This window comes from Felis catus, chromosome B4, assembly GCF_018350175.1.
Source record: "Felis catus isolate Fca126 chromosome B4, F.catus_Fca126_mat1.0, whole genome shotgun sequence".
Taxonomy (NCBI): domain Eukaryota; kingdom Metazoa; phylum Chordata; class Mammalia; order Carnivora; family Felidae; genus Felis; species Felis catus.
The window spans coordinates 61634930-61651700 of record NC_058374.1 but is presented as its reverse complement, the minus strand read 5'-3'; the positions used below and the strand labels follow the sequence as shown (position 1 = coordinate 61651700).

The 16771-nt window shown below is 33.1% G+C and overlaps 1 protein-coding gene across 37 annotated transcripts in view; it reads right to left on the bottom strand.

Annotated features, from left to right (window-relative positions):
• CCDC91 (coiled-coil domain containing 91) overlaps nucleotides 1-16771 on the bottom strand; it is a 389726-nt gene that overhangs the window by 127500 nt on the left and 245455 nt on the right. For all 37 annotated transcript variants that reach the window (XM_045061603.1, XM_045061601.1, XM_045061604.1 and 34 more), the window contains one exon: nucleotides 98-190. In XM_045061603.1, coding sequence (XP_044917538.1) covers nucleotides 98-190 — 93 coding nt within the window. The remainder of the gene's footprint in view (nucleotides 1-97; nucleotides 191-16771) is intronic.

Here is a 16771-nt window from a genome sequence, read left to right as displayed (position 1 = left end):
AAGACAGTTGGGTAGACAGTGAATGTATTATTTGAGGTAATTATTTGAGGTAATAGAATACGTTCTTTCTACACTCTGAGCAAACTTAAAGTATTACCTTCTGTTCTTGAGACTGTTGAATCAAAGCTTCCTTTATCTTTTCTTTTAACAGTTCCTTCTCTGTATCTAGCATTTCAAGGAGCCTCTGATGCTATAAGGAAAGATAAATGGATTATGATTATGGTTCGGAGACCAATAATCTATCAACAAGGAGTACAGCTTGTGGAATCCATTTGTCTCGTTCTACTGAAGTAGTCACTAGAGGAAACAATGGGAAGATTGCTAAAATGAAGGCATACAAGCCAAAAAAAACCCACTGAATTCACCTTTCTTCAATCGGCCAAGAGATCTTTTTGTGGCTCCAAACTCAACAAAGTACATGATATGAGATCTAACTTAGGCACAACTACTCCAAATTGGAAAATAAATCAGAAAAGTATTAAATATCTTTCATCAAAATTAAATTTAGAAAAATTACTCACTAAAATTATTAGTTTGCAGCAAAAGAAGCAATCAGATAAGAACTGATATTTGTTTGATGAACAACTATCATATTATTTGTGTTTCTAGTAAAGCACTAAAAGAAATTGAAAAATTATTGTACTTCAAGATTTTACCATAGATTCAGGAAATAAATCAATAAAAACAGTCAAAGGAATTTATGTGGTAGCTAATGTAACAATATACAGAATCCATTTACTTTTATTCCAATGTGCTATTGAAAAAGCATACACAACCACCAGCCAGTTATCATGGAGTAGGCACTCAGAGTTTGAAGTTTTCTAAGAAAATTCAATCTTTGTATCCTCAATATCTTCAATATAGAGAAGCCAGATACTTGTTCTGGAACAGTACTTTTATGAGGAAACACAACCCCAAAGAAAAATACATATCCCTACTCACACAGATTTCTCATTCAGTTACTACAGGCAAATAAGAATACTTTTTCTGATTTCTCTGATTTTGAAACCTCCTTAAAATATGAACTTACTTGAACACCCAATATTTTATAATGTCTTTCGAAGTTGCCTGATGTAAAGTATTTTTTAAGGAGGCAGTTTACTTGGAGACGAAGTCACCAAAATAGTTATGCCTGGGAAGATAATCTATTATTCTTATTTTTAATTATAATGTTACTTTTTACCTTTATTTTCAAGAAAATAAGAAAAATCACAAGATGTGTTTTTTCATTAAAAACAAATCCAAATTGTGATATTAATCATGGCATGCCTATGAGAAATTATTGGTACCATATGAATTTGTGAAAAGCAGCTAACAAATCAGTAGACTTATCACATGCTACGTCATAACTGAGACTTTAATTCTGTATTCTGTGTAAAGTCTAGATGCACACAAAATGTCACTGAATCAGAAAAAAAAATCTAATCCTATTTAAAATACACACACAAGAAAAAAGTTAAAAAATCTTATACCAGGTAAACAATTAGACTTAAAAATGATAAAATGATTATTAGTTAGACTTAAATAATTAGACTTAAAAATGATACAATTTTCATATGAGACCAAAAAATATTGAATTTAGGCTTTGGGGGTAGGGGTAAACATAACAAAATAGAACCAATAAAAACTATTAGGATTAAACTACAAAATAAACTTTTCAGAGCTAATAATAACTTTGAAAATTATTTCTTCTTAAAAAGAATTGTTATGTTAATAAGTCAGACTAATGGAAATCATTAAGTAATTAATTGTAAGTAGGCCAAGTTTCTCTAGTGGTCTAAGAACTAGTACATTAGCTAAAATGACAATGCACTGTTTAGAAAATTCATTCCTAAACTCTATTTCTTAATTCTGATAGTACACTATAATGGAAGACTATTTTTGAGCTTTCTTCTATAAGAATAAACCCTAAATTACCATTGCAAAGAAGCATCCTACATAAAATATAATTACTGAGAAAATATAATTGAGAAAATATAATTGAGAAATTATACTTGAGAAAATATAATTAAGTTACTGACTTATAAATATAGGCAACAGTAGTTAACATTTTTGGAGCTTTTTTAAGATGTCAGGCGTTGTTAAAGGGGCTTTGTATGTGGCTGTATCACATTAAATCCATAACAAACTAAGTCAGGCAATATTCTTTCTTGTTTCAGATGAGTGATCAGAGACTTCAGAGAAGCTAAGTAAATTGCCAGGTCTCTAATGAATCACTTCAGCAATAATCTTATCTGTGTACTCATTATCAACAGTAATAATTACCTACTAGCTAAAAGTGGCCTCAGTAGTACCTAGATGTTACCTAAAATTAAAAGCTACAAGTTGTAAAAGTTATTACAAGTTATGTGTCAGATAAGGCCTCACTTGCATTTGACCAATCTATGCTTCTGATTTTGTTCTTTTCAGAATAATATTAAATAAGATAGTTTATTGAATAAATACTAATTAATATTAGGGAGATGATTCAGAAAAATGCTAAATGACATGTTTAAACCCTAAAATTAAACACAGTTAATTTGTAAAATGAAGCTAATCGAGAACAATATAAAGATGCATCTTTGGGAACTTGTACAATTTTGGCCTTATGAAATATTCCTAGGAATGGTACTGGCTGGTTGATAATTGAGCATGGTTTATATTTTGAGGCATGCCCTCACACTGTATTCCAGAAAAACAATAGTAGGGCAAAGGATAAGGCAGATTCTCTTTGAAAACAGAATCATGGACTGGATGAGCAACTAACCAAGTAACTATTCCACTGTTGGAACAGAGACATCAGCAGTATTTGGTATCTGCTATGGGCCAACCATTGCTGCCTATCTCATCATACTTCCTTTTTGAAAAATGGGAATTTTAGTTGCCTCTTTTCTGTTCTCTTCTTTTTGAATGTACTGATTATAACTTTTTGGAGCGAGGAGGGTAGGGGCAAGGGCTCTGCTCTAGAGTTCCTTTTCTGTTTGTTTGAGTTGGTAATTTTCTCATTTAAGACATTTCTCCAATGTTTGGTAATCTTTTTCAGTTCATGCATACTAAAATTTCAGACACAAAAAAGCTGGTAAGAAATTCTGTGTATGTGGGCAAGTTTCACAGTAGGTACAAAAAAGCTGGCTTTTTCCTGGTTGTGGTGGCAATTCCCAAATGTCATGTCTATACACATTCTCTTGGGCTGCTCTTTTGGCCTCGAAAAAAAAAAAATTCCCCAATCTTCTCACTGGTGCTGTAAGGCAAATAAATATGCAGCATTCTAGGAGTGATATGAGCAAAGGGGATGGGGGTGAAAAGCTCATTGTAAAATGGATTTTGATTTAATCTCCCAGTTTTTAGTCCCTGCCTTACTCCTCTTTATGTGGTCAGAGTATCATGTATGATCACTCCTTTGTCTTGCTAGGGTGTACAGTAATTATCTGAATTAAGAATGATAGGCCGCAGGGTGACTTTCAACCATTCCTTCAGCTTTGCACCTGGTGCCCTTATTTCCTGAGGCACTCTTGGGATTTGCAGGAAAGAGCAGCCTGCCTCATATGAACTTCACCTTAATGGACTAAGCTTACAATGTTTTAGCCTCTGCTAAGTCCATGATACTGCCTACCTCTTACCTTTGCTAGTTTCTTTATTGTGTTTTATTTGTTTGTTTGGGGCCCCTTTAGTGTCATTTTAGTGATTTTTTGAGGGGAGAGACATACAGAAAGGTAGAAGAGATGAGTATATTTAATTTACCATACTTATCTAGATTTAGGACCACTTTTATTTTTTATTATTTTTAAATTTTTTTTTCAACGTTTATTTATTTTTGGGACAGAGAGAGACAGAGCATGAACAGGGGAGGGGCAGAGAGAGAGGGAGACATAGAATCGGAAATAGGCTCCAGGCTCTGAGCCATCAGCCCAGAGCCCGACGCGGGGCTCGAACTCACGGACCGCGAGATTGTGACCTGGCTGAAGTCGGACGCTTAACCGACTGCGCCACCCAGGCGCCCCTAGGACCACTTTTAAAAAAACACTTAATCACATCTTATCTTTTGACTGAACATTATGTGTCAAGCACTGTGTTAAGAACTTTAAAGTATTAGTGGGAATCCTCACAACAACCCAGAAATGTCTTACCACTTACATTTCACAGATTTTCGAACTGAGTTTCAAAGTGGTAATATAAATTGCTTACATTCATAGGACTAATTAACAGTTAAAACTGAGACTGGGACCCATTAAGGGCTGAATACAAAATCACAGACTTTACACTAGATTCTCTAGAACCAACATACAACTAAGGGCTCTTTCTGTTCCATCTCTATGGACTGTTTCTTTGACTTTCTAGGTTTCAGTCATACATTCATACTAATCACCTAGCCTTATAATTTATAAGAAAAAAATGCAGAATTATAGTTATGTTTTGGTCATGGTTCCCCCTCCCCCCACATCTGGCCCCTTAAGGGAAGGTAACAGAGATGGCAAGACCATAGAAACTAGAAGGGAAGAGGAAAACACTCATCCTTGAGGAATAATTTTTTTTTTAAGCAAGACTGTAGGATATTTAGGTATGTGAGACTCTTCCACTGGAATGCCAAGAAATATACACAATGAGCCAAAAACTTTGCTCAGGAATCAATGCCTTTATCAGCGAGCACATTTTTCTCTTTTTAAAAGACACATACACTTTCAGGGAAAGACTTTTCTGAAAGAATAGATTAATTTATTAGTAGCCAATTATAAAGACTGCATTATATATTTCTGTAAGACGAAAAAAAAGTTTTCTTCAGTTCCATTTATATTTTGGGGGCATCTCCCTGGGAGGCAATATATCTCATTAGAACTAATATGGACACTGCAATCTTGTTTCCATAGTGTAGTGGTTATCATGTTTGCCTCAAACATGGGCGCTGGAATCAGACAGATCTGGAGTCAGTCACTAGTTCTTCACTTAAGGAAGGTACAACTTAAAGTTTTCTAAGCTTCTGTTTTATTTCCTTTATTATGTAAGAAAGGCTATTGTAAGTCAGGCTAATAATGCCAACCTCACAGTCAGAGAATTAAATGAAGTAATGTAGGTAATACATCTGGTACTCAAAAATGTTAACTAGACTTCCTGTCAAGCAGCGCATAAGATAATACAGTTCATTTATGAAAAGAAAAATTTTTTTGCATAAAGAAGAAAATATTGGTTGCTACTTAAAAGTAAAGGCCTAAGAAGGAACATCCATACCCTTTTTCAATAATAATTTTGAAAATACCTTTCACTGAATTATAGTGTTAACTTTGTAATCCATGCCAATTTCATTTCAGTGGATATTACTAAATAGTAGACCTTATAATCAGGAATAAAGGCCATTCCTGTCATAGAATACTTGAATCTGGGGAAAAGGCTATCCAAGACTACAAGCAGTAGTTTTAAACATCTATTTTGAAACTTTTCAAAATCTTTCTTTTTTCAATATAAATTAAGATTGCAATGCATTTTTGTTCTCAACATGACTGCTGTCTTTCCTGTTTCTAGACTTGCCCTCTAGAATAGGTCCTCTCTGTAAAATCTGACCATGACCATTCAACTATACTCTGAACATAATGGATAATAGCACCAACTATGGATCACAGGACACAAAAAAACAGATTCAAATACTAGCTCTCCTTGCTAGTTCTACTCTAGTAACGTGGTCTTTGACACATTTTTTAAACCTGAAATTCAGTACTGATCTTCTGAAAAACGAGGATTAGCATCCACTTTATAGGGTTGTTCTGATGATTGATCAAATATATCAAATGTTTTATATAGCATCACACCTATTGTCAGCATTCATAATTTTTACTTATTAGAGTTATGAACGATTTTTTAAATTTTATTTTATATAGAGAGAGTACAAGCAGGGAAGAGGGGTAGAAGAAGAGAGAGAACCTTAAGCAGGCTCCACACTCAGTACAAAGCCTGACATGGGGTTCGATCCCATGACCCTGGGATCGTGTCCTGAGCTGAAATCAAGAGTCAGATGCTCAACCGACTGAGCCATCTAGGCACCCCAAATTATGAACTTCTATAGAAAATTTGAGCCAAATGTCTATCAAGTGATAAATGGATAAAGAAAGTGTGATTGATACACACACACACACACACACACACACACACGCACGCACATGCAATGCAATATTACTTGGCAATCAAAAAGAATGAAATGTTGCCATCTGCAACAACATAGATGGAACTGGAGTGTACTATGCTAAGCGAAGAAAGTCAGAGAAAGACAAATACATGACTTCGCTCATAGATGGAATTTAAGAAACAAAACAGATGAACGTAGGGGAAGGGATAGAAAAATAGGATAAAAACACAGAGGGAGGCAAACCATAAGAGACTCTTAAATACAGAGAACAAACTGAGGGTTGCTGGAGGGAAATTTCCCCTCACCCCAGCCCTGGTAACCTCTAATCTACTTTCTGTCTCTGAATTTACTTATTCTAGATATTTCATATAAGTGGAATCAAATAGTAGTCACCTTTTGGTTTGGGTAATTTCACTTAAAATAATGTTTGCAAGCCTCGTGCATGTTGTAGTATGTATCTGAACATCATTCCTGTTTATGGCTGAATAATATTCTATAGTGTGAATATACTACTTTCATTTTATTTATTCATTTGTTGATGGACACTTGGGTTGTTTTCAACTCTTGACTATTTTGAATATGTTATGAATATTCATGAGTAAAAAATGTATTTGAGTCCCTGTTTTCAATTCTTTTGAATATATACCTATGTGCAGAACTGCTTGGTCATATAATAATTTATGTTTAATTTTTTGATGCACCACCAAACTGTTTTCTAGTTACCCCACCAGTTTATCTTTCAACAAGCAATGTGCAAGGGTTCCAATTTCTCCTTATCCTCTACAACATGTTACTTTTTTTTTCTTCTTATGATAGTCAGCTTAGTAATTGTGAAATGGTATCTCATTGTGATGCTTTTTCCATTTCTCTAAGCATGTTGAACATCTTTACAAGTGCTACTTCTACTTTTGATACTGTACTACTCCTTTCCAACTATTACTAGCATTATCTGCACAAAAAGGAAGTGGTTATAGCTCTTTCTGCAGTCTTTATAGGACTGTAGTATAAAGTGCACTGGACTTGAGGTTTGTTCATTGTCTGAGATGCTGCCAAAAGTAGGGATGCCTTTCCTCTCTGGGCCAGAGGTTATTTCAGTTAATTACAGCAAACCAGAAATTATAATGTTAAGAAACAGCTTAGCCAAAAAGATTTCAGCCTTCCTTTATTCTATCTAAAATAAAGTATGAAATATATCTGGGGATTATTTGTATTACTCCTGCATTCTGCCTCAATACAGAATTCCTTAATTGTCTAAAAGTTCCAGCATCCTAGAAATGGCTCTCCAGCATCCAGCATCAGAGCCAAAATTGAGCCAATTGGCAACATCCAATCATAAGATTTGTGTCTAAATATTTATAACTTCAGAGGAACATTCAACAGAATTTGCAATACATGCCCTTATAGCATTTTAAAAGGCATTATGAAAATTAATTGAAATCTGTATCAGGAAATCTCACCCAAGAACAGTGAAGAGTTGATGACATTTTGCTTATCTAAAATATTCTACTGATTGATTCTTAAAATTATATTGAAATTTTAGTGTTTTTTTCTTTAGGATATTGGAAAAATAAATGCAAACTACACAGTTCCATTAATCTTACAGAGTAGATGCTTAATGCAAGAATCTCAAGGACAGTCCTTTGAAATTTAGCCTAAAGCATAAAGACATTCAGAAATAGATTGTTTTTTCCTCCTCTTGGAAGGAGTTCTTCCAAGTGAAAAATGTTTGATGCAGACTCAAATATAAATATGGAGGTTATGTGGTTTTTACATGGTTCCTCTAAAAAATATTTAAAACTCTCTTTTTTCTTGGAATATGAGTCACAAGAGATACTGTAAAAAGATTTAATCACAATCATACATGGAAAGTTTTTTGCATGTTAAATTATAGACTAAGCAATCATGAAAGCTCATATTCAGGTATACAGTTATCTATCACAGGTCCAAAAAACTTCACATAATTTCATGTGTGGTGTATGTATATGTAGCATATTATTACATAATTAAAACTCAACAAGCATCATCTTACACTTTCTATAAAGTACAGACATTGAATAAGATCAAGTGGTCTAGTAGGTTTTTAAAGCACAAGCTCATATATGCCTCCATTTAACACGACTTTAAAGACACTAAATAAATTTAATAAGTGTCTTAATGTAAAGTGAGTTGCAGACATTTCACCCATTCATGGGCCAACACATTAAATATTGTTTAGAGGGGCGCCTGGGTAGCTGAGTTGGTTAAGCGTCTAACTCTTGATTTCAGCACAGGTCATGATCTCATGGTTCATGGGTTGGAGCCCTGTGGTGGGCTCTGCACTGACAGGCAGAGTCTGCTTGGGATTCTCTCTCCTCCTCTCTCTGCCCCTTCCCTGCTCTCTCTCTCAAAACAAATAAATCAACATTTTAAAAACTATGTTGTTTAGAAAGAAAACCTAAAACAGATAAACTGATATTAAATCTACTCAAGGCAGTTACCACAAGCCCAATAATATCAATAAACTTCTTAAAATAAATAAAATAAAACTATAAGCTACACTAGACTTATTTCACTGAAATAGGCTTATTTCTAATAGGCATGAAAAATATAAGCAAATTAGTTATTCCTCTTAAATTGAGTGATACATCAGCATAAAAAAAAAAGGTAAGACTAGTTTATATTTCCATAATGAGGTTTCTTTATTTGGATAGTGTATATTTTATTAAATGGAAAATTAGGATATGTCCCAATCCTAAGTTTAAATAGAATATTTCTGCTTCAACCATTTTCAAGTGAAATACCCTTTGAAAATACATCTCAACCCTATCATTCCTTCCACTTACCTAAGCACAATAAAATAAGCTTGTTTCAATATAATAGTGCCTTTCAAATTGACATCTGAAATAAGTGACCCATGTATATAAGACAATTCCCTTAGCAAAAAAGCATAACGCAACTGCTGTAGTACTTTCAGGAACCAATTTAATAGCATACTAACTGTCCTTAAGTCTGGTCTGTGCTTCCTATTCTTAAAATTTATTATCAGAAAATACTATGTACTTACCTCTCAATTTTTCATGCTTGTCGATTTTATAGCTCCATTTTTGTACCCTGCACAGTAATATCCCTAAACTAGTTAGAATCAGACTTAAAAAAAAAAGTTGACAAAGGAATATTCTAATTTATTACAGAATGGGGATCTGCCAGACAAAAATCAGTTTCAGGAGCACAGCTCCTACTGTTTACATTGTGTTTCCTGTGTCGAAAATTGTTTCATCCATTTTTTTTATGTGTGTGTGTGTGTGTAAACGTACATACACACACACACAAGTAATACACACATATATATATTATACATATAAAATAGCAGAAAAAGGAAAGTACTGACATAAATGATAAAGGCATATGTTTCATAAAACAAATACAATTATGATAATATGGAAATCATTAAACTTGCTGAAATGGATGAGTTATTGCCCTTAATTGGATATTCAATGAACTAAGGACAGTCTATATAAGGTCTCTAATACTGAAATAATATAACTGAGAGATCTGTCTATAAAGGTAAGGTGTAATTACTGACGTCATAGTCCCATAGATGTCTTGGGAATGAAAACCCTTATACTGGGTAAGTTTATTAATCAGTGTTAGCATATTTTCAAAAAGACATCTTGTACAAAAGCAGGAGAATCCTTATAATGCAAAAGAATAAAAACAATATGTATGAAGATGTATATGGCAAAATTCCTTATAAAAGTATAAAACCCAAAACATTTAAAATGTCCAAAAAAAGGGGTACAGTACAAGAAATGATAGTATGTCAACTAAAAGGAGTATCGTGATCATTAAGCATAATAAAACTATGCATAAATAATAGAATTATGTTTATAAAATACAATTATTTGAAGAAAAAACATAAGATTATTTAAAGCCATCATCATTATTATAAAGATGTAATATTATATATATTTGAATAAATATTGAAAGGGACGAGAACAGTAAAAAGAACATTGCTTTACTGGGAAACTGGTAGATGAATATTATTCTTTTCTAAATTTAGTATCAGTCTAGTTAAAGACAAAGAATAACTTCTTTTTTTTAATGTTTTTATTTATTTTTGAAGGAGAAACAGAGCATGAGTCGGGAGGAGCAGAGAGAGAGGGAGACATAGAATTTGAAGCAGGCTCCAGGCTCTAAACTGTAAGCACAAAGACCGATGTGGGGCTCGAACTCATGAACTGTGAGATCATGACCTGAGCTGAAGTCGGACGTTTAACTGACTGAGCCACCCAGGCGCCCCAAAGAATAGAACTTCTTTAAATGGCAGCAGGAATATGATTTGATACATAGGGGGAAAATGGTGGAAAAGACTAAGATGTGCATAAAATATTTGATAATAATTAATTAATCTAACATTTGTTTGCCTACATTTTAGAAAACAAATTAAAACCCATGAAAATGAAGAATTTTTCACAAGCAATTTACTCTTTTTTGTTAAATTTTATAAGGTAAAGAAAAACATAGGCATACGGGAAGTCTTGATTATGTAAATTTTGTGGGTAAATATTTAATGTTAACTGTCAAATCTGTCCCTATTGGCCTATAGTATAATATCAGCAATTTGAAACTCAAAACCTTCCATAATCTAACCCTAATATATTCTTTTCCAATCTAATTTATCTTCAAAGTCATTTCAACATGTTAAGAACCAACTTATTTTCTTCTACAATTAAAAAGAGTTTTATGGATCTAAGAAAATATATAAAGAGCTGTGCATTTTTAGGTAGAATCTTTATTAAGGTGATGAGTATTTTAAACTACTGGATAGGAAGAAAGTACACATGCTTCCTAGAAGTATTTTATTAATATGTTTTTTTATAGAACATCTTAGATTTTTACTATGAGATGTGTGGTTTGAGAAGTTGTGGTTTAAACCACTATTGTCTTGACAGGCTATTTACTGATTTTAGCAATTTTATTTATATTTGTTTGTTTATTTTTTAGAGAGACAGTAAGTGTGAACAGAGGAGAGGAACGGAAAGAAGGGGAGGGAGGGAGGAAAGTGGGGAGAGGAAAGAAAGAGAGAGAGAGAGAGAGAGAGAAAGAGAGAGAGAGAGAGAGAGAGAGAGAAGCCTTCCATACTCAGTGCAAAGCCTGACACGGAGCTTGATCCCATGACTCTTGGATCATGACCTGACCTGAAATCAAGAGTCGGACACTCAACTTACTGAGCCATCCAGACACACCCTCATTTTAGCAATTCTAAAATAATTATGAATGTAATTATTAAAGCTCATTAATAACACTTATATAATGCTTACATTTACATAAAACAAAGAGGTAAATAAAAAGTGAACGTTATACTTTTCTGGTTACATGACACAAAATATACCATGGAAGACCCAGTACAGAAGTGTTGTATAAAAAATACAAAACATCTCTTTAAATATTACTAAGTTGATAAGAAGGCAAAACTGATAAAAAGCACAAATTCAAGGAGGTAAACAAGCTCTGGATACAGACTGTTCTTAGGAAATCTAAACAATGCTAAAATATTTGAGTTTTGTTTAAAATGAACCATGCTTAAAAACAGAAACAAAACCCAGGGGCTGAAAAGGGGAAAGTTAGGAGACTTGTTTGTATAAAGCTACAATGCCTGAAAGGTAACACACTAAGTAGGTAGGCTAGAAAAAACCCACACAGCAAAGAGAAGGTGAAAGATTTTTGTTTTCAGTTAGGGGTGCAGGGGGACAGGGGAGGTTCCCTGATAATGCATAATCACATGCTACTCATGCTACTTCCTTTGCAGATTTGGGATAAAAATTCCTATGCACCCTGTATCTCAAAAATCCCCAATTAAAACTTTACCTTGAAGGACTATCAGAAGCAAAGCAATTCTTCCATGGAAGAACAGACCTTAAACCTAAGCATCAAAGAATTATCAAAATTAAAATTCCAATAAAGATGATCTCACAAACATAAAACACAAAATACCCAAGAAAACAAGCTACCATGAATGTGAGAAGAAAGCTGTGCACAATCAGACCTTAAAACAGCAGACACCAGAATAAGTCAATATAAATTATGCAAAAAGTACATTTAATGTATTTTTTAAAGTGCAAAAAAGTATGAGTAAGAGATAAGACACCATAAAAATGAACATGTACACGGGAAAAATAATATATAATATGGAAACTACACATAAAATGAAAATTAAAGCTCAATGTTTGGCTTAAACTTCAGTTTAGGCAGAAAAGTATGAACAGGAAGGAAGACCTGTAAAGAGATTATACAAAATGAAGAATATAAACAACAAAAAAGTATGAGAGACACTGAATAGAGATCAAGAAAGTTTAGAGGTGCCTGGTGGCTCAGTTGATTGAGCATCAGACTCTTGATTTTGGCTCAGGTCATGATCCCAGGGTTATGGGACAGAACCCATGTCAGGCCCCATACTGAGCAAGGAGACTGCTTGAGATTCTCTCTCTCCCCCTTTGCCCTTCTCCTCCACTTGTGCTCTCTCTCTGTCTAAAATAAAGTTAAAATTAAAAAAAAAAACTAACACAGTAAATTAGACTTCTGGAGGGAAATAACAGAGAGAATGAGGTAGAATCAATTTTCCATATTAAAGCCCAATATGTAACATAAAGAATTAAAAAAAAACTCATACCAAGTAATATTATGGTATAAAAGCAGAACTTAAAGCAAAAAGAGATTCTGTGTCAGCAGTCATAAAGAAAAAATTAATCACTTATTAAAAATGGTCATTAGTATTAACTCAGAATTACATATGTAAGTAAAACTATAAGAATGAAAAAGAAATGTTTATTATGATAAAAACAAAAAATAAAGACAGTTTACCAACATACCTACATAGAAGTACTATTCAGTGGTACTCACTTTAAATTTCACCTTAGTAGATGCAGAAAAATAATTTAATAAAATTCAACATCTTTTCATGATATTTATTGGGATAAACATCTATCATGACAAAACATGATGAATGTTCTTATGATAAGCACATGATAAAAACTATCATGATAAGCGTAATAAACACTTCACATGATAAACACATGACATACAATTTGGGTATAGCAGAACTATACCTCAACATAATAAAGACCAATATAACAAGCCCACAACTAATATCACATCTCTAATGGTGAAAGGCTGAAAGCTTTTCCTCTAAGATCAGAAACAAGACAAGGCTCTCAGCACTTTTATTCAACATAATACTGGAAGTCCTAGCCAGTACAATTAGGCAAGAAAAATAAAAGGCATGTAAATTGGAAAGGAAGAAGAAAAATTACCACTATTTGGAGATGATATGAGCTTACATATACAAAATCCTAAAGATGCCACCAAAAAGTGTTAGAATAAATAAAATCGGTAAAGTTGCAAGATATAAAACTATATTCAAAAATAACTTGTGCTTCTATACACTAACAAGGACCTATCTGAAAGTTCAGTCGATTAAGCTTCTGACTCTTGATTTTGGCTCAGGTCATGATCTCATGGTTTGTGGGACCAAGCCCTGTACTGGGCTGTGGTGCTGACAGTGAGTATGGGTCTTACTTGGGATTCTCTCTCTCTCTCCCTCTGCCTTTCCCTCACTTGTGCCCTCCCTCTCTCTTTCTCAAAATAAATGACATTTAAAAGCAATTAAAGAGAAATCAAAGAATCTCAATTGCAATAGCATCAAAAGCAATAAAATATTAAGAAATAAATTTAAACAACATAAAAGATATGTACACAACTGTAAAACACTGATGAAAGAATTTGAAGAAGACAAAAATAAATGGAGATATCCCATGTTCACAAAGTGGAATAGTTAATATTGTCCAAATCTCCATGCTATACAAAGCCATCAATAAATTCAATGTAATCTTTATCAAAATTCCATTGTGCTTTTCATAAAAATAGCAAAACAATTCTAAAATTTGTGTGGAACCAGAAAAGACCCTGAGTAGCCAAAACAATACCTAGGGAAAAAATGCAAAACTGGAGTCATCACACTTTCTGTTTTCAAACTATATTACAAACCTATAGTAATCAAAACAGTTGATACTGGCATAATATAGAAATACAAACCAAGAGAAAAGAATCAAGAGCTCCAAAATAAACCCATTCACATATGATCAACTAATATTTGACAAAGGAGCTAAAACATGCAACGGGGAAAGGACAGTCTCCTCAATAAATGGTATCAGGAAAACTGGATATCCACATGCATAAGAATAAATTGGCCCCTTATCATACACTGTATGCAAAACATAACTAAAAGTGGATTAAAGACTAAAATGCAATACGTGAAGCCTTAAAAATCCTATAACATAGGAAAAAAACCTCCTTGACATTAGTCTTACAGCAATGCGTTTTTGTTTTTGTTTTTGATATGGCACCAACAGCACAAATAACATAAGTGAGACAACATCAAACTAAAAGCTTAGACACAACAACAAAAAAACAGACCAAAAAAAAAATAAATAAAAAGGAAACCTACAGAATGGGAGAAAATACTTGTAAATCATATATCTGATAAGGGGTTAATATACAAAATATATAAGGGACTCATACAGCTCAGTACTAATAATACATCAGTAGAAGCATCCAAAACTGGAGAGCAAACAGGGAAAAAAAAGACTAAAAAAGAAAACCAGAAGAGAATTATCCAAGAATTGTAGGATTACTACAAAGGTATACTATACATGTAATTAGAATACCAGAGGGAGAAGAAAAGGAGAAAGAAGCACAAGAAATATTTCAAGTAACAATGACTGAGAATTTCTCCAAATTAATGTCAGATACCAAACAAAAACTCCAGGAAGATTCAGAGAACAAAAAAAAGAATAAATCCCCCCCCCCCCCAAATACACCCATGCATATCATATTCTAACTGCTGAAAATCAAAGGTAAAGAAAACTTTTTGAAAGAAGCCTGGGGGGTGGGTGAAATACCTAATCTCTAAAGGAGGGAAGATAAGAATTATACCCAACTTCTCTTTAGAAACGATGGAAATAAGAGAATAAAGTGAAATATTTAAAGTAATGACAGAAAAGCCCACAAATCTAAAATTATGTCCTGTGAGATTATTCTACAAAAGTGAGGGAGAAATACTTTCTCAAACAAACAAAAATTGAAATAATTTATTACCATTAGACCTGACTTGCAAGGAATGTTTTTAAAAAGAAAGTTCTTCAGAGAAAAGAAAAATGATATAGGTCAGAAACTCAGGTCTACATAAAGGAAGAACATCGGAGAAAGAATAACAGTAAAGTAAATTTTTCTTATTCTTGATTGCTCAACCCAGTAACAGTTTGCTCAACAGCAATAATGCATTTTATTATGTATGTTTTTATATGTGATGTGTGTGCACATATATAGTCTCTATATATTAAAACACACATATATGTGATACCTTTATCTGTATAAATGAAAGGAATGACAAGAATGACACACAGAACAGACAGGAAAATATTTAGAAATACTTTCTTATTATAAGGTACTTGCACTGCATGTGAAGAGGTATAGCATTATTTATAAGTGGACACGGATTAGTTGTAAATGATATTACACAGTCTAGGGCAACCAATAAAAAATAGGTAAAAGAACATGTATAATTGATATGTGAAGAAAGCAGAGAATATAAAATGCTCCATTCAAACCATAATAAAAAAGAAAAGCTGAGAAAGACAAAAATGAGAACAAAGAACAAGGGCAACAAATAGGAAACGGTAGCAATATAGTATACATTAATCCAACTACATCAATAATCAAATTAAATGTCAATGGTTTGAAATATACTAATTAAAAGACAAATATTGAAAGAGTCAATCAAAATAAGAGACATGATATAAGCTGTCCTAAAGAAACCCACTTTAAAAATAAAGACACAACTCGATTAAAATAAAGGGATAGAAAAAAAATATACCTTGCTAACACTAATTCTACTAGTTACAGACAAAGCAGAATTCCTTCCCACCCCTCTTCCATAAATCAATGGAGAAAATAAACAAAAGCTGGGTCTTTGAAAAGATCTATATAGTAGATACGTCTCTAGCCAGGTTAACAGAGAAAAGAGTGAGGACAAATTTACTAACACTGGAAATGAAAGAGGGGACATCAATACAGATCAATCAATATAGATTCCATAAGCATTAAAAGAATAATAAAGGAATACCATGTACTATATACCTACAAATTTGATAACCTAGATGAAATGGACCAATTCCTTGAAAGTTACACTATGACAAACTTCAAGAAAAAACAGACACTCTGAATAGAATCTTTCCAAAATAGAAAGCAACAAGACCTGGTTTGTTCAATAGTAAATTCTACCTAACATTTAAGAAATAAATTATGCCTATCTACAATCTCTTCCAGGAGCAAGAGGAGAGAATACTTTCCAACTTATTCTATAAGGTTAGCATTACCTTAACCAAAACCATACAAAAAGAAATATAAAAAATGCCCAACAGAATACACTACCAAATTAAATTTTAAAAATGTGTAAAATTACACAAGTGGGATTTATGTCAAGTATGTAAAGCTGGTTCAACATCCAAAATCAATGTAATAATCCATCACATCAACATAATAAAGAAAAATTATATAGTCATATCCAACACATGCAAATTTGACAAAATTCAATAGCCATCATTAAAAATTCTCTGCAACTAGGAATGAAAGGAATTTGCTGAA